Raw genomic sequence first — 18538 nt, 5'->3', positions numbered from 1 at the left:
GCAGCTTAGTAAAAGGAGCCCTCAGTCTCTGGTAACCAGAGCTGAGATTGTGATGTCATAATGCCTCATTCCACCAATAAGAACCAACCTCATCAGTGATGTCACAGTGACTTGATTGTCCTGTACTTGACTCACTTTTAGTACATATGAGGGGCTGAAAAGTTCTCAGCCCAACCAACCAACTTCCTAAATTCTGAGTGTTATTTTGTCACTGTAGATGACAAGAATATGTCAATTTGCAGAAACAAAATTCTATGTTTTAGACATAGTTTCAGATCATTGATGACCCATATCCACATCATTCTCTTCTTGGTTGGGCTGAGAACTTTTCAGCACCCCATCGTAATTTATCAGTAAATAGAATACTTACTATTAGATTAAAAAGTTGTTATATACAATATAAGACATTCATTGCTGTAAAAATAACTCAAATGCAAAACAAATTGTTCGGGCCCTCTTGCCTAAAGCAATGTATCACAACTCAGTTGTTTTCTTTTGTCAAAATGATAAATTAAGTTGCAAATTGTATTTAAGAATCCAAAAGAGGTACTAATGTCAGATCCTTAAAGAGTCCTAAATTGGACATTTTTCATACTAATGGAGCTTTTAAGGTACCTGTAGTGATACCGTTAATGAGATTATCTATAATATAGATGATTTTGTCAATATATTCTAAAGGTAAAGGGTAGCTTCATTGTCTTTAAATTACTTGAGTTGAACTAAGTTTAAATATCTTTTGTCAAGTGTAGTAAATCTACAGCTCACAAAACAGTGTAAAAGCTTTGGATGTTAATAAAGGTAATCATATGCAAATAAAGTATTGACCTGAAAACATTTTCATATAGGTTTTCAATTATTTTAGAAAATTTAATAAATCTTTAGAGATCTCAGTACCAAATATTTTAGAAATACATAGCAACCATAAGTTTTCAGTTAATAATACACCATCTGCTATTCAGTTTGTTTAATGAGGAAAATATGGTGCTAATTTATTTTCATTTTCTCTTCCAGAAGGAAAAAAAAAAAAAAGTTTCCTGGTACGCCTTGTTCTGTCTATTATATTCTCAATGATTAGTAAGGAGGCACTCCAATTAAGCACTTGATTAAATGGCAGACTCTTGAATAATTATTCACTACCTTTTCTTACTTTAAAGGGACTGGCTGTAAATTTCTAACTTTTCCACCGCTGCTTCTTTCTGACCTCTAAAGCGCAATACGATTGTTTTGGTTTCTCTGTTAAATGCACTGTTAAAGTATTTTCCATTTTCTTAAACCCCCTTTTACAAAACCGTAGCACGGTTTTTTGGTTTTTTTTGAAAATCATGTTTATTAAGGAGTCAACAAGGGAAACAGGTGTAATACAGGGGTAAAGCAGCTTTGAGCTTGCCTATCATAAACAATCCTCCAACCCGGAGGTGCTGGCGTATTTGGCTCTGTGGCAGGTGTTCCTACGGTTACCTCTGGTTTCCAGACTTGGGGGTAGGGGGTTGGGGAGTGCTTGAATGGGGGGGGGGGGGCGTTAGGTGTATGTCTGTGAGCGTGGATGGAGTGCTTGGTGCAGTGTGTGTGTAGTTCTTTCCTTTGTGATGGGGATTCTTGGGGGGGGCATTGATATATGGAAAATTATACGTAGCACGGTTTATAGCGCCAGCCGTGGTAGCGACAGCTCTGACTCTCATAGGAATTCTAGGAGTGTCGGAACTGTTACCGCCGCGGCCAGCGCTAAAAACAACGCTACTGTTTTGTAAAAGGGAGGTTAATGTTTTATGGGATTTCTTTGCAAAAACATTTTAACCATTTAAAGGGTGTAGTTTTAGCACAGGTCTCATTTTAACCAGTAGTTAATAGCAAAATAAGATGTCTTAATGGTAGCCCATATTGATAACTTCCCCCTTAAATGGAATTAATACAACAGTGTTTTAAAATACAGAATTATCTATACCTATTTTTGAAACAAACCTTGGGATCCTTTTACAAAGCTGCGGTAAGCATTAACATGTGCTTACTACGGAAAAAATAATGGTGTAATGTGGGCACTAAGTTATCCTGAAGTAATTATAGGATGTACATACGCTAACAAATCACCCCAAAATAATATTTTTTGTGCTGGGGCATGTCTGGGGCCAAAGGGCTCCTTTTACAAAGCCGCACTAGGGCCTTAACGCGCAGAATAGCGTGCGCTAATTTGCCACACGGGCTAGCCGCTACCGCCTCCTTTTGAGCAGGTGGTAGATTTCCGGCTAGCGCGCTAATCCAGTGCGTGCGATAAAACCGCTAGCGCGGCTTTGTAAAAGGACCCCAAAGAGTGATCCTGTTCGGTGCTAATCAGTACAGCTACATTTCTGCATGCTAACTGATGTGTGCTTTGTGTGTGAGCTCTTAGGACCCGTTTCTAAAAACAATGCCTGAAGTTAGGCAGCGGTAGGCACCCTACTGCTGCCAAACTTAATAGGTTTTACACAAATTGGATGCACTGATTAAAGACCAATTAAATCTGAACTTTGAAAAAAATAAACCCAGAGGTGCTTAAGGGTGTCTCCAAAAAGGCTGCCCTTATCCTGCCTATGGAGGCGTCTTATGACACCTAATGCCATTGTAGGCGTAGTTAATGCCAAAAGTGGCATTAGATGTCTTAAGGCACCTCTGTAGATGCAATTCTCATGAAAGGTAGGGATGGGAAATGCAGGTCTTTAAAATCCTGGCCTACATTTCCAGCGCCTAGCTTTCATGTAATCACGAGTCTGCAAACGGCGCCATTGCATGATTGACACATGATCAGCAGCTGTTTTTTGGTTGTTTTTTTTTTAGCGGCCACCGATTAAAGTCCTGTTTACAGAATCTGGGCCTTATTGTCTACATAAAGGGTCATGAAAGGATTGCATGCTAATTTGTTTTAATGGCCATTAATTTAAAAAATAGGACATTCAGTGGTAAAATTGGACTTATTGTGCAAAAAAAGGATTCCCTTATTTTTAAAATTAGAAATCTGATAGGTGGACTTCTTCTCATGACTAAAATATTATTCAAATTTTCTCCATGGTAATATCCCATTGAACCTTGTTCTGGATGCCAATGACTAGAAAAGATAAGCTAAATTATCAGAACGTAGGGAAGAATTCATCAACGTACACTAACGATTAATGCATGCTAAACACTAAAGATGCCCATAGGAAAATAGGCCCCTTTTTGTGAAGCTGCATTAGGATTTTTTTTATTGCCGTCCGTGGAGGCAAAAGCTCTGATGCTCATAGGAATTCTGTGAGCACTAGAACTTTTACCACCACGGCCAGTGACAAAAAGACCTAATGTGGCTTCATAAAACTAAGGGGGGGGAGGGGAAATAATATGAATTCCCCTGTTATTCTTCAGTTATTAGAGTATAATTCTTATTGTTCATTAATACCTTCTTTGGAATAACTACATTGATTCTAGAGATGGACATTTGTTTGCAAAAATATGGGAAATGTTGAAATAAACTAAACTAAACCTTAAGTTTATATACTGCATCCTCTCCATAAAGACAGAGCTTGGCACGGTTTACAGGAACTTTAATATAAGGAAGGAAAAACATAATAAGAACTAGTGATTATAAAGAGGGTAGCTAGATTTACATTTCTGAGAATAGCCAAGTTTTCAGATGCTTTCGGAAATGAAAATCCAGGTCAGAGATATGATTTTTACCAGCTTGGTGGACATTTACACCTACTGGAATACTTTATTTCAAATGTATTTGATAGAATAGTGGATCAATTGGGCTTCTTAGAAACCATCTATTGACAAAACACGGACTGCATTGGGTCCTACTTACATCATTGACCACCATCTACATTTGAAGATGGTCTTGCATTTGCTTCTGTTATCCACATCAGGATGTTTCTCTACGATAAATCTGTGTGTGTTCATCCTGATACAGTGGTGCTTTATCCCACTTTGTGGTCTGGCTCTTTGACTTTCTTTTTTTAAATATCATGTTTATTAAGACAAGAAACACTGGGACAGCCACTGCCGTCTACAGCACAAAAACAGTACAGGTGCACAAGAAAACATAGCAGATATCGTGTAAATCCAAACAGAGGAACAAAATGCTTATTCATAAATATACAAAAACATGTGATTGTAATCGGGCGAGAACGCGCTCTTTCTGGGCAAAGTTGAGAAAGCGTGCAAGGACAGGTCGGGGCCGCTGTTCGTGTTCTCTCCTGTTCCCCACCCGATGGGCGCGCTTGATTAACACTTTCTCTCCCGGGGCGTCCGTCTCCATTACGGCCGAGAACCACGTCTCCAGGCATGCTCGCAGGTCAACGTCTCTAATATTGCTAGGCATGCCGATAAATCTCAAGTTATTCCTTCGGCCCCTGTTTTCATGATCATCCAGTCGCTCAAAACATGCGGTTTTTGCGGTCTCCAGAGACTGCAATCGTTCCTCGAAGTTTGCGGTTCGATCTTCCTGCTGGGCCACTCTATCCTCCACCCGCTGTAGCCTGCCCGCATGGTTTTCGATCGTTTCCCGAAAGTCCTCCATGAACGTTTGTATTTTTGCAAGTTTATCTTCCATAACAAGGGTGAGCGATTTGGTAAGTTCTTGTATAGCCGCTTCTTGAATTGTAAACATCAGCACCTCGTGGCTCTCCGCCAACTTTGTTTCAGGGAGCTTTACCTTCCCCCGGGTGTCCTGTTGCGCTCTTGCCGTCATCCCGAGCGCGGAGCTCCCTAAAAAACACTCCAGGGGTACCCGACAACCCCAGGAAGTCAGCGGGGGTGAGAGGAGGAAGATAGGTGGGCGATTTTGTGCTAGAATGCAGGATTTAGGGCAGCATGGCCCGGAGCTGTGCAGAGGCACGTCTGATCAACAACTCGGCATCATGTGACCCCCCGGCTCTTTGACTTTCAATATTGTTCATATCCCATGACATTGCATGCTATCATCAAATGAAAATTAGCAGAAAACCTTCCACGAACATTTGCTTTAGTATTTGCTAATAGTAGTGGACACTCTTGCAAGAGAGTGCAAACTGTTAGCAAAGATGATGCCCATGGAAGATTTGGCCTTCTCTGTATCCTTGGATGCAGAGAAGGCCTTTGTTCATGAGGATGTCCTCCAACAGATAGATAGATTGAAAAGCGACAAATCACCAGGCCCGGACGGAATCCACCCTAGGGTACTAAAAGAACTAAGAAATGAGATAGCGGGAATACTCCAACGAGTTTACAACCTATCCTTGAAAACTGGAGAGATTCCGGAGGACTGGAAGATAGCAAATGTTACACCTATCTTTAAAAAGGGGTCAAGAGGAGACCCGGGAAACTATAGGCCGGTAAGTTTGACATCGGTTCCAGGCAAGATGGTAGAAGCACTGATAAAGGACAGCATCTGTGAGCACATCGAAAAAAATGGGCTGATGAAAGCGAGCCAACATGGCTTCTGCAAGGGAAGATCGTGCCAAACAAACTTACTGCACTTCTTTGAGGGGGTAAACAGCCAGTTGGACAAAGGGGAACCTGTAGACATCATTTACCTTGACTTCCAAAAGGCCTTTGACAAGGTACCCCATGAGCGGCTACTTAGGAAGCTGTGGACCATGGGGTGGAAGGGGACGTACACAGATGGATCAAACACTGGTTGGCAGGCAGGAGACAGAGGGTTGGAGTGAAGGGTCACTACTCGGGCTGGAGGAAAGTCACGAGCGGAGTTCCGCAGGGGTCTGTACTTGGACCGCTGCTGTTCAATATATTTATAAATGACCTGGAAACGGGGACGAAATGTGAAGTTATAAAATTTGCGGACGACACTAAACTCTGTAGAAGGGTTAGAACTACGGAAGAGTGTGAGGACCTACAAAGGGACCTAAACAAACTGGAGGAGTGGGCGAATAAATGGCAGATGAAATTCAATGTAGGGAAATGCAAGGTCATGCATATAGGGAGAAAGAACCCGATGTTCAGCTACCAAATGGGGGGATTAGTATTAGAGGGAAGTAACCTTGAAAAAGATTTGGGTGTACTGGTGGATACAACAATGAAGTCAACGGCGCAATGCGTAGCAGCCGCGAAGAAGGCAAACAGAATGTTGGGTATTATTAAAAATGGTATTATGACCAGAACAAAAGAAGTTATCCTGCCGTTGTATCGGGCAATGGTGCGCCCGCACCTGGAGTACTGTGTTCAGTATTGGTCACCGTACCTTAAGAAGGATATGGCAATACTTGAGAGGGTCCAGAGGAGAGCAACACGAATGATTAAGGGCATGGAAAACCTTTCATACACTGAAAGATTGGAGAGGCTGGAGCTCTTCTCCCTGGAAAAGCGGAGACTCAGAGGAGACATGATAGAAACCTACAAGATCATGAAGGGCATAGAGAAAGTAGAGAGAGATAGATTCTTCAAATTTTCAAAACATAAAAGAACAAGAGGGCATTCGGAAAAATTTGAAGGGGATAGATTCAAAACAAATGCTAGGAAGTTTTTCTTTACTCAGCGGGTGGTGGATACCTGTAATGCGCTTCCAGAGGACGTAATAGGGCAGAGTACGGTACTGGGGTTTAAGAAAGGATTGGACAATTTCCTGTTGGAAAAGGGGATAGAGGGGTACAGATAGAGGATTACTGCACAAGTCCTGGACCTGTTGGGCCGCCGCGTGAGCGGACTGCTGGGTGCGATGGACCTCGGGTCTGACCCGGCAGAGGCATTGCTTATGTTCTTATGTTCTTATAGAATGGACCTTCATGTATCAAGCAATGGATTGGTTTGGTGTAGGATCCGGATTTATTCAAATGATTCAAACTTTGTATAATTCCCCTTCTGCCAGATTATATATTAATAATACTTTTTCAGAGCATTTTCATCTGGAGAGGAGAGTTAGATAAGGGTGTCCACTATCCCCTTTGCTTTTTGGCATTGTTCTGGAACCCTTGCTATTCAACAGGCAAAGGAGAAACAAGGTATTCCTTATGCAGGTCGGGAATATAAGGTCTCTACTTATGCAGATGATATTTTGCTTCATTTGAAGAATCCTGAATATACCATTCCACATTTACTAGATTTGATTGACCGATTTGGAAAATTTTCTGGATATAAAATAAATTGGAGTAAATCGGAGGTTCTTCCGCTAAATGTACATTGTGTAAAAGGATTATTTGATTCATTCCCTTTCCTTTGAATGAAGAGGGTATAAAATATTTAGGTATTAGGATTCAAAAAACGCTGGAAGATACAATGAGAGTAAATGAAAAATCTTTATTGCTGAAGGTCACAGAATTGTGTGAGCAATGGAACCCATTACATCTTTCTTGGTGGAGGAGAGTTCAAACTGTCAAGATGATGATTTTGTCTGTAATTTGCTACCAAATGAGTATGTTGCCAATTTATTTTCAAGGGTCCTTTTATAAGAAATTAAATAGTATTCTTACTAAATTTATTTTGCTGGGTAAAACTACCAGAATAGCTTTTGTATCTTTACAAAAACCAATTGTGGCGGGTGGGGTAAATTTTACAAATTTTTATAGGTACCATCAGGCCTATATACTGCGTCAGGGTATATATTGGATCCTTCCTGAGCTCAAGGAACATCTCTCTGATTGGCTTTACTTAGAATGGCAACTTATGTCCCCATTAAGATTATGTCATACGGTGAGTATCAGATTGCCCAGAATTTATAAGGACAATAGTATCTTATTTGCCATATGGAGCACCTTAAAATTTATTAACAACTTAACAGAGATTCCAGTAGAAAAATCCACGTTTCATTCCTCATGGTTGAACTCCAAGATTCAAATTGATGAGCCTAAGATCCTCTGGAAGCATTGGCTGCAGGCAGGTATACGTACGCTAGATGATGTGATATCTAATGGGAAAATGTTTGATTTTTCACGACTGCAACAATCATTCAGTATTTCAAAATCTCAAATATATAAGTGGTTGCAGTTGAAGCAAGCTATTCAGAAGGGGTTCCCTGATTGGCGAAATCTACAAAATCAGTATAGCTTGCCGGGCCTATGCTTCCAGACAGATTTGCTGGGACATCAGGCAGCCAAGTGATATAAATTAATATCTGGCTATATGAATAAGAAACCAAAAACAAGTCTGAGAGATATTTGGATCATTGAGATTAAGCAGCAGATTTCTGCTACTCAATGGCCATGGATTTGGTCTTGGAGGATGAGGTGTACAGCGTCAGCATCTATGAGACAAACCTGTTTTTTTTGTTGCATAGAAGTTTTTTGACTAAGTCATTTCAATATAAGGACACTGGATCATCTATTGTTCTATTGTACTTTGATATTCAGTTTTTGGAGATCTATATGGGGACATATTACTCTGATTCTGGAGATTGTGGTTCCGCTGTCAAATGAAGTGGCATTATGTGGGACGCTGTTATCTCCTATATCTCCAGTAGACAGGCATAAAAACAGGTTATTGGGTATAATGACTGCGGTAGCCATCCAAATTATGAAAAACTGGAAGTATTGTGACCGCTTAAATTTCACTTTTTGGTGGAATTCGATATGCTTGTGTTATCGTTACGAGAAAATGATGTCTGAACAAAGGGGTAATATTAAGTGGTTTAATCTGACGTGGGGTCCATTGACCAATTTTATTGATTCTAATTGAATGGTTTTTCCCTTTACTTTTGATTATACTTTTTACATCCAGGGAAGGGGGATGGTTGGGAGGGAGAAGAATAATGTATAGGGACTGGTTTATTTATTAGTTGTTAGTGCTATTGTATTGAAATCAGGGGGGAGGGGGTGAAAATTATTCTTATGTATTTCACTGCTGGATATAAGTGCTCTTTTTTTCAGGTAACTTGTTTTGCAATTTTTGTATGTACTGTTTTTAGATTGAAAATGAATAAAGATATATATATATATATATATATATATATAAAGAAAAAAAAAGATGATGCCCATTGTGTATCCACAAACTATCACAAATTAGTACACTACATTCACATTTAGTACAAATGCTTCGAAAAGAATGCACCCTCTTTGAACATAGTGGGTACCGGGCCATGGTGCACCCTCACCTGGAGTACTGCGTCCAGCACTGGTCACTGTACATGAAGGACATGGTACTACTCGAAAGGGTCCAGAGAAGAGCGACTAAGATGGTTAAGGGGCTGGAGGAGTTGCCGTACAGCGAAAAATTAGAGAAACTGGGCCTCTTCTCCCTCGAGAAGAGGAGATTGAGAGGGGACATGATCGAAACATTCAAGGTACTGAAGGGAATAGACTTAGTAGATAAGGACAGGTTGTTCACCCTCTCCAAGGTAGGGAGAACAAGAGGGCACTCTCTAAAAGTTGAAAGGTGATAGATTCCGTATAAATGTAAGGAAATTCTTCTTCACCCAGAGATTGGTAGAAAACTGGAATGCTCTACTGGAGTCTGTCATAGGGGAAAACATCCTCCAAGACAAAGTTAGACAAGTTCTTGCTGAACCAGAATGTACGCAAGAAGGGCTAGTCTCAGTCAGGATGCTGGTCTTTGACCAGAGGGCCGCCGTGTGAGCGGACTGCTGGGCACGATGGACCACTGTTCTGACCCAGTAGCGGCAATTCTTATGTTCTCTTCTATAAGAAAATTTTCTAGCTGCTCATCTCTAAATGATTAAGGGTGGAATTCTTCAAGGGATACTAATCAATTAATGTGTGCTAATAATTAACGCACACTCTGTAATTAGGCACCTAAAAAGATAGGCGCCTAAAGTTAGGCACCTATTACAGAATCATGCCTAACTTAAAACTTGGGTGCCTACAATGTAGGCCAGGGTTTTAAAGGCCTACATTATAAGCAACTAAATACTTAAGAGATTCACACCTAGTGGTACCTAAGACCTCTTCTGCCTCTAAATACATCTACTTTGGGGTTAGGCACTATGAGATAGGTGCCTATCTTTTGTCGAATCACGCCTAAGAAGACAGGCACCTATCGCCCAATTTGTTTTTATTTTTTCAATTATAAGCTTATTAAAGCTGATAATTGAGGTGAAGCTTCAAAACGGTACAAATTATTGAAGAACACTAAATTCAAATATCCTAGTGCACTTTATGATATTTGGGCCCAAGATATATCTTTACCACTATCTGCTACAACTTGAAAGTCATAGAAATATAGAGCATGACGGCAGAAAAGGGCCATGGCCCATCTAGTCTGCCCACACTAATGGCCCACCCCCTAACTACCTCCATGAAGAGATCCGACATGCCAATCCCATCTTTTCTTAAAATCTGGCATGCTGCTGGCCTCAATTACCTGTTGTGGAAGATTATTCCAGCGATCAACCACCCTTTCGGTGAATAAATATTTTCTGGTGTCGCCATGAAATTTCCCACCCCTGATTTTCAATGGATGCCCTCTTGTTGCCGTAGGTCCTTTAAGGAAAAAGAGATCCTCTTCCACCTCGATACGGCCTGTGACATATTTGAACGTCTCGATCATGTCTCCACTCTCTCTGCATTCCTCGAATGAGTACAGCTGCAACTTACCCAGTCGTTCCTCATACGGGAGATCCTTGAGTCCTGAGACCATTCGCTGAACCAACTCAACTCTACAAGCTGCAGCTATTAAACAACTTATCTTGTACTTGTATCACAGAGCATATTGGACACCATATAAACTTTCCAAGGTCTCTTCTACTATTGATAATAAGTGCTGGTCCTGTTCTTCCCATATAGGTACATTAGATCACATGCTGTTTTACTGTAATTTACTACAACCCTATTAGTCTCATATTTGGTCTACCATATGCGATATTCTACCTATTACTGATGTTATTACTTATGTTATAATAATCACAGGAGGTGCTGCTTTGAACTCTTCTCTTGATAAAGGTGAAACCAAACTTTTGAAATGTTTTCTTTTGATTGCTTTAAAAATCATACTATCTCACTGGAAAGACTTTTCATCTATCTCTTATAACGAATGGTGGAAAACTGTTTGCTTATATGCCAAGTATGAAAAATCAATTGCGGAAAATAGCAGATCATCCCTCTCTTCTTTCAAAATGATCTGGGCCAATGTGTTGACTTATGCTGATAATTCTTGTTATCGAACTGAATTATCCACTACAATCATATAACTATGGGCTATAATGTCTATTGTAGGTATATAAATTGTTATACAACTTCTTGCATACTTCTTGCTTACATTATGTACACTTGTAGATGTGACAATGTGACTACTTCTAGTGTTACTATGTTTTTCTTATGTATTCTTTCTTACTGAAAATTAATAAATACTATTGAACAGAAAAAAGCTGATAATTGAAGCCAATTTACTAATTAATTTGGGCGCCTAACATAGGCACCTATTTATGTAGTGCCTATCTTGCATGTATCTTCAGGTCCCTTTTATAGAATTTCCCTCTAAATGCTAAGACATCCATAGGAATATAATGGGTGTCTTAGCATTTAAGGTGTGCTAATCAGTAATGCACAATAAATCAGTAGTACACAATAAATCAGTTAGTGTGCACTAATTAGGTTAGTAGGCCTTGATGAGTTTCCCCCTGTCTTTTTTCTTTCTCCTTCCATATACACTTTACCTTGTTGTGCTTCTTTGTCATACACCTTCATATGTACAACGCCTGATGTCTTGTTCCGCACAACTGTGGGATTCCTTCCGTCTTTTTTATCACAAGTTCCCATTTGAGCTAGGTCTTGGTCTGCCCACCATATTTTGTTCTCTGTAAAAGAAAAAAAAAAATCTTCTTTAAAGCTGTTTATGAAAAAAAAAAAAAATTGTATCGTTTTAATGGAATTAGCAGTCCTTTTACTAAACTATGATTTTTATTTATTTTTACTTATCACTCAAGTCAAGAATACTTATTGGAAATAGCATCGTTCAAAGAGATTAAATGCAAAAATGTCGGGAAAATAATGTTCTCAGAGATGGCTCCAATGGGGTGGAGCTCCCTACCAAAGGAATTGAAACGAGAAAAATACACCAAAAAGTTCAAGAAAGGACTGAAGACCTTACTTTTCTCAGAATACTATAATATTGTACTAATCAAGGGGGGGGGTAGAGGGGGGAGTAATAATATGGTGAATATAGCTCACTACTTTATAGTTCATAAATGATAGGCTTAAGCAGGATATACAAAGGAAGTTTAAATGATGATACATTTAAATGACAACTAAAAGGTTTAATTAATATATATATATATATATATATTTTTTTTATATTCTGCATATCCTACAATTCTATGTGGATTACAAATTATTCAGGTACTCAAGCATTATTCCCTAACTGTCCCGGCGGACTCCCACTCTATCTATGCATATTTATAGAGGTTAATGATATAAATAAGTATAATGATTGGATATAGGGTTATTGTATTCTTAATTGTTGAGTCAATCAAAGGATAGACTAAGGTAAATGATTTGTATGTGTTTATGTATAATGGACATTTCAGAAACAACCTAATTCTGTAAGTAACACCATTACTATGCTCTTTTGTCATAACTCCAGCAGTGACTAGAGTTCATATATTGTAACTCATGTACTGTACCATCATTACTGAAGTTGATGTTCATATGTCCATCAAAACTACTCATGTAAACCGTTCTGAATTGACTTCATAGTCATTAGTTAGTGGTATAAAAGCTTTAAATAAACAATAAACTCTTTGACAACAAACATTAATCTGCAGTAAGTACAAATGTTATGCTGTAAGCACTGGGGATGTGCCCAGCATGTACACCACATACCCTGGCTTAGGAGTGAGGTTCATTGCTGTTATGATATGCACAAAAGTAACCCGTTTGGAGGCACTGCACCCATGAAGACATGTTTTCTATTTGCAGTTAGTGAAGATGTACAGTTCCTTGAGTATGGAGGGGCAGTTTTGAAAGGATATCCGAGCCAGAATAGGAATGTTCATCTCACAGGTATTTTCCAACATAAAAAGCCCAAGAGCTAGACTCGACGGGCGACTTTAACACGGGGCTGGGTGGCCCGCTGAGTCGCCCGTGGGCTAGTTAGGCTTGAGGAGGGGTTGGTGGGTCGAGGGATAGCAGGAAGTTCGTCTGGGGAGGTCCGTTCATCGAGGGATCGCCCTGTAATTGGTCCGTTGCAGCCGAAGAGGATTGTGGGTGGGAGGGGTTAAAAGAAGGGCTCTCGGAGGACCCTAACGGTTTTAGGTCCTCCGAGGCAGCTTTCCCGCCCGCCCGCCCTTTAGGTTAAGGGGTGTGTGGGGATGGTTGAGTTGCAGTATCCCGAGCTACTGGCTACTGGGCTCATCAAGGGATGAGCGGTGGGCCGGCTGGGAGCTGTGCCTGGTGGGTCGGATGACCCTGGATAATGGGGCATGTGTGGGACATGCCACCCCTCGGACCCTTGCTTAGATGGCGGGGTCGGGGGCCAGTTACATCTGAAGGTAGCTCGGGATCAAGATCACAATGGTGATACCATTGTTCTGGGTAATTGTTAATGTGTTATTTATGGCTGTTAATTTATATATATTTAATTATGTTAAAATGTTATATGAATATGTTTACTGTTCAATAAACAGGGCTGCGGCCAGGTTTTTTACCAACTAAAGTGTATTTGTCTCCTTGGGAAGGGGAAAGGTATATCGGGAGGGAGGTAAATTGTTATGTGGAAGCGGGTCACTCCAGGTACCACTGTTATGAAATATGTCATGATTTCTTGTTTGAACATATTTGAGAATGGCCACACAGACATGTGTGTAGAGCAGCAGGACAGCCTAGATCTTATTTGTTTATTTAAAAATTTCTTACCCGCCTATAACTAGGCGGCTTACAAAAATACAATCACAGTATTAAAACAGACAGACAAATCATATACAATAATATCTTCCATAAAAGAAATACATTCTCTTAATCATCTCCATACAATAAAACCGGAAGCCTCATAAATTGCCAATATTCACTCATTTAAACGCCTCCACAAAGAGTGGTTTTCAATACTTTAAAAAAAAAATTTTTTTGTATATTTAAAAGTGCTCTTACTAGACCTGTTAATTTGTTCCATAGGGCTCCTTTTACTAAGCAGCGGTAGCAATTTTAGCGCACACAGAATATTAGCGCACGCTAACCCTGTGCTACGCGACTAGAACGGTATTCCTCAAGGTTCTATCCTCTCACCTTTATTGTTTAATATTTTCCTATCTCCACTACTCAAGTTTCAAGTTTCAAGTTTATTAGGATTTTATATACCGCCTATCAAGGTTATCTAAGCGGTTTTTACAATCAGGTACTCAAGCATTTTCCCTCTCTGTCCCGGTGGGCTCACAATCTATCTAACGTACCTGGGGCTATGGAGGATTAAGTGACTTGCCCAGGGTCACAAGGAGCAGCGCGGGGTTTGAACCCACAACCCCAGGGTGCTGAGGCTGAGCATTTGCCAATCAATTGGCTTCACCACATACACATACGCTGACGATATTCAACTATTACACTCATTAAACCCAGAAAACATAGAGGAAATTAACGAAATCAATAAGAAATTAAAGACGATAAAAAATTGCCTTCATTCCAACAAGCTAGCTTTAAACATCCAAAAAACAAAATCACTGCTTTTTCCATGGAAAAAAGATATACATTTGAACACTCTATTTTCCCTCGATAATATCTACTTAGACTCCGTGACTTCTTTAAAAATTTTAGGCGTTGTCATTGATGACAAACTTTCATTCCACGATCATATAAGTAATACAGTCAAACTGTGCTTTTATAAACTACGCTTGATACGTTCGATTTCATAATTTCTTGAGCCCAAATCGATCAATATACTAATTCACTCTCTGGTTATGGCCAAACTTGACTATTGCAACTCTTTACTAATCAATATTACACAAAAAGAGAAAAGACACCTTCAAATCATACAAAACACAGCGGTCAAACTCATTCACAACGGTAAAAAATACGATCATGTCACCCCCCTACTGATTAAATCCCACTGGCTCCCAATTAGCCACCGCATTACTTTTAAAATATTACTTTTAACTTACAAAACCTTAATTTTCAAAGAACCACAATTTATCATTCCACAATTGCTTATTCCTCATAACACTTTTCGCTCTCTTCGATCGATGACTCAAAAGCTCCTTACAGTCCCTTCACTAAAAATCATTGGCACTAGATGACACGATATGTTTTCAGTAATGGCTCCCCAATTGTGGAATGCTCTTCCTCATTATATCAGAGAAGAAAAAGACCTCAGTCAATTTAAGAAACTTCTAAAAAGTTGTCTTTTAAAAGACGCGTTCAATCTTTAGCCTTCTTTAGATACAAATATTAGGGCTCAGATTTATTACCCCTTCCCATTGTTTCATCCCTTATTTTCTCTCTTCTCTTAAGCTATGAAGATGTAACTGTACCCCTTTATCCTTACGTTTTGTGCACGTCTTAAAATTGTTAGTTCTAAGACTTTTGTTTGTTTACTTATTGTAACCCGTTTTATGAAGCTGTAAATAACATAGTAACATAGTAGATGACGGCAGATAAAGGCCCGAATGGTCCATCCAGTCTGCCCAACCTGATTCAATTTAAATTTTTAAATTTTTTCTTCTTAGCTATTTCTGGGCAAGAATCCAAAGCTTTACCCTGTACTGTGCTTGGGTTCCAACTGCCGAAATCTCTGTTAAGACTTACTCTATCCCATCTACACCCTCCCAGCCATTGAAGCCCTCCCCAGCCCATCCTCCACCAAACGGCCATGCACAGACACAGACCGTGCAAGTCTGCCCAGTACTGGCCTTAGTTCAATATTTAATATTATTTTCTGATTCTAAATCCTCTGTGTTCATCCCACGCTTCTTTGAACTCAGTCACCATTTTCCTCTCCTCCACCTCTCCAAGCATTCACCACCCTCTCCGTAAATTAGAATTTCCTAACATTTCTCTTGAATCTACCACCCCTCAACCTCAAATTATGTTCTCTGGTTTTACCATTTTCCTTTCTCTGGAAAAGATTTTGTTCTACGTTAATACCCTTCAAGTATTTGAACGTCTGAATCATATCTCCCCTGTCTCTCCTTTCCTCTAGGGTATACATATTCAGGGCTTCCAGTCTCTCCTCATACGTCTTTTGGCGCAAGCCTCCTATCATTTTTGTCGCCCTCCTCTGGACCGCCTCAAGTCTTCTTACGTCCTTCGCCAGATAATAGTAATTTGAATAAGCGATCCATCAAATATAAATAAAAACCTGAAACGCCAGCTCAATGGTGGCGTTAGCGTCTAGAACGCGCGGCAATGTAGCTAGCACAGCTTAGTAAAAGGAGCCCATAGTGTCAACTCCTGCTATGGAAATTGCAGATGCTCTTGCACTCTCATAATGCACCTGTGAAAATTCAGTTAACGACAGTCATATCTCCCCCTCTGACCGTGATGATCTCAATGACTGGTAGAGTGTCATTATTGGAGTAGATATTAAAGAAAGAGGCCCAGGTTGTAATTGTGGGCTGTCCAGACAAACAGCATCGAGAAAGAGAGATTGTTCACCCTCTCCAAAGTGGAAAGGACAAGAGGGCACTCTCTAAAGCTAAAGGGGGATAGATTCCGTACAAACGTAAGGAAGTTCTTCTTCACTCAGAGAGTGGTAGAAATCTGGAACGCTCTTCCGGAGGCTTTTATAGGGGAAAGCACCCTTTAGGGATTCAAGAAAAGGTTAGATAAGTTCTTGCTGAACCAGAACGTATGCAGGTAAGGCTAGACTCAAATAGAGCACTGGTCTTTGACCTAAGGGCCTCCGCACAATGGACCACTGGTCTGACCACGCAGCGGCAATTCTTATGTTCTTATAGAAATCCATCTAGAAAATAGGTTTTGAAAATAATGATTTGGACGGTTTGGTGAGAAAAATATTCATCTGGCAATTTGTGCCATATTTTGGATGTTTTTCCCTTTTGAAAATGAGTCCCATAATGTACTAACTGCAGTATGCAATCCACACCTATTCTTTGCCCATAACACAATTGCTTCCAACTCAAAGGGGTCCTTTTATTAATGCCACTTCCAGGCAAAACCACAACTACGCCTAGCCTTAGGTGAAATTAGACGGCCCTACGCACCTCACTAGGTTCCCGGAGGTGCCTACAATGTAGGCGACCTGCCTCAGGAGTTGTTTTTGTTTTGTTTTTTTTGGGGGGGGTGGGGGGTTCAAAAACAAGCATCCCGATTAGATTTTAGGCAGCGGTAGGCTGCCTAAAATCGGGACACCATTTATAGAATTTTCTCCTAAGTGCTCCTGTCTTAATTTTTGGCAGACTCAGTGCACTAGTGGCAACATTAGTGCATGCCCTGCAAACAAACAAACAACAAACAGCAATGCCCTACAACTATCTGCATTAAATCTGGACTTAATGCATGGGGGAAGTCCTGCATTAGAATACTCTGGGCTCCTTTTACTAAGGTGCGCTAGCATTTTTAGCACACGCAGGATATTACCGCGCACTACGCGGCTAGAACTAACACCAGCTCAATGCTGGCATTAGCGTCTAGCGCGTGCAGCAATGTAGCACGCGCTATTCCATGCATTAAAGTCCTAGCGCACCTTAGTAAAAGGAGCCTTCTAAGTCCAGATTTGTACTGCACTATAGTAAAAGGGCCCTTCATTTAAGTCTAAATTCCCATTCTAAACCTCTTCAAATCTGAATAAAGTAAAAGCCTCAGATTCAATGAAACTGTTCAACTTTAACTGCAAACAATACATAGTATAAAATAAGTTAATTCAGCATTGATTTTGTAATATATTTCAAACTAATCCTTGTATCACATGAAAAGACAAATAAAACATCAGGGTGAATATATGTTGATTATTTAGGTCAATCACTGAATTCAAATTGTTTTCATTAGAAACAAAGAGGAAAGAACGGAACAGATGGTGCCTAAGTAACATTGGTGAAATTGTCTCATACTTATCTAGATGTATTCTCATGCCTTCAAGGTTTTAGAATTATCGTTCCAAACAAATTTATCACGCTACAGAACTTCCACAGTACAAGTGGTTATTAAAGATTTATAGTTTTGAACAGAATCGTGGCTAGAGAAGGCAATTTATTGTTTTGCTCATGTTAATGTTTGATTTTAATTACTTATTGTGTCACTGTTTAAACCCTTAGGCCAGCTTTGTTTTAAAATACTGGCCACAGTGTTTAAAAAATGTGCATACAGTACTATACTATATATTTACCACTCCATGTATGTGGATTGCTGAACTAAATGATTTTCATCTACTAATGGCTGGATTTAATAAATGACAAAGAACACACAGAAGTAGGGAGGACCAAAAACTTTCCTGTACACGAACGTAGAATATAAAACACTCTTTTATTATCAAAGCACCAACAGATATAAAGAACCAACATGGGGCTGTGTTTCGGCATCCGCTCTTCTTTCCATCTAGTGTCTGTTCTCTCCCTTCCATGCAGCATCTGCCCTCTCTCTCTGCCTCTTCCATCCACTGTCTGCCTTCTTTCTCTTTCCCTTCCATCTAGCCTCTGCCCCTTCTATCCACTGTCCACCCTCTCCCTTCCATCCACTGTTCACCATCCCCTCCTTCTACAAACTGTCTATGGTAT

At 40.0% G+C, this 18538-nt stretch overlaps 1 protein-coding gene across 1 annotated transcript in view; it reads right to left on the bottom strand.

Moving 5' to 3' along the window:
- The window catches only part of LRP1B (LDL receptor related protein 1B), a 1445547-nt gene that overhangs the window by 597421 nt on the left and 829588 nt on the right, over positions 1 to 18538 (bottom strand). The window contains exon 31 of the mRNA XM_033944130.1: positions 11540 to 11680. Coding sequence (XP_033800021.1) covers positions 11540 to 11680 — 141 coding nt within the window. The remainder of the gene's footprint in view (positions 1 to 11539; positions 11681 to 18538) is intronic.

This window comes from Geotrypetes seraphini, chromosome 5 (assembly GCF_902459505.1).
Source record: "Geotrypetes seraphini chromosome 5, aGeoSer1.1, whole genome shotgun sequence".
In the NCBI taxonomy this organism is placed as follows: domain Eukaryota; kingdom Metazoa; phylum Chordata; class Amphibia; order Gymnophiona; family Dermophiidae; genus Geotrypetes; species Geotrypetes seraphini.
This window is presented reverse-complemented; position numbering and strand designations above follow the sequence as displayed.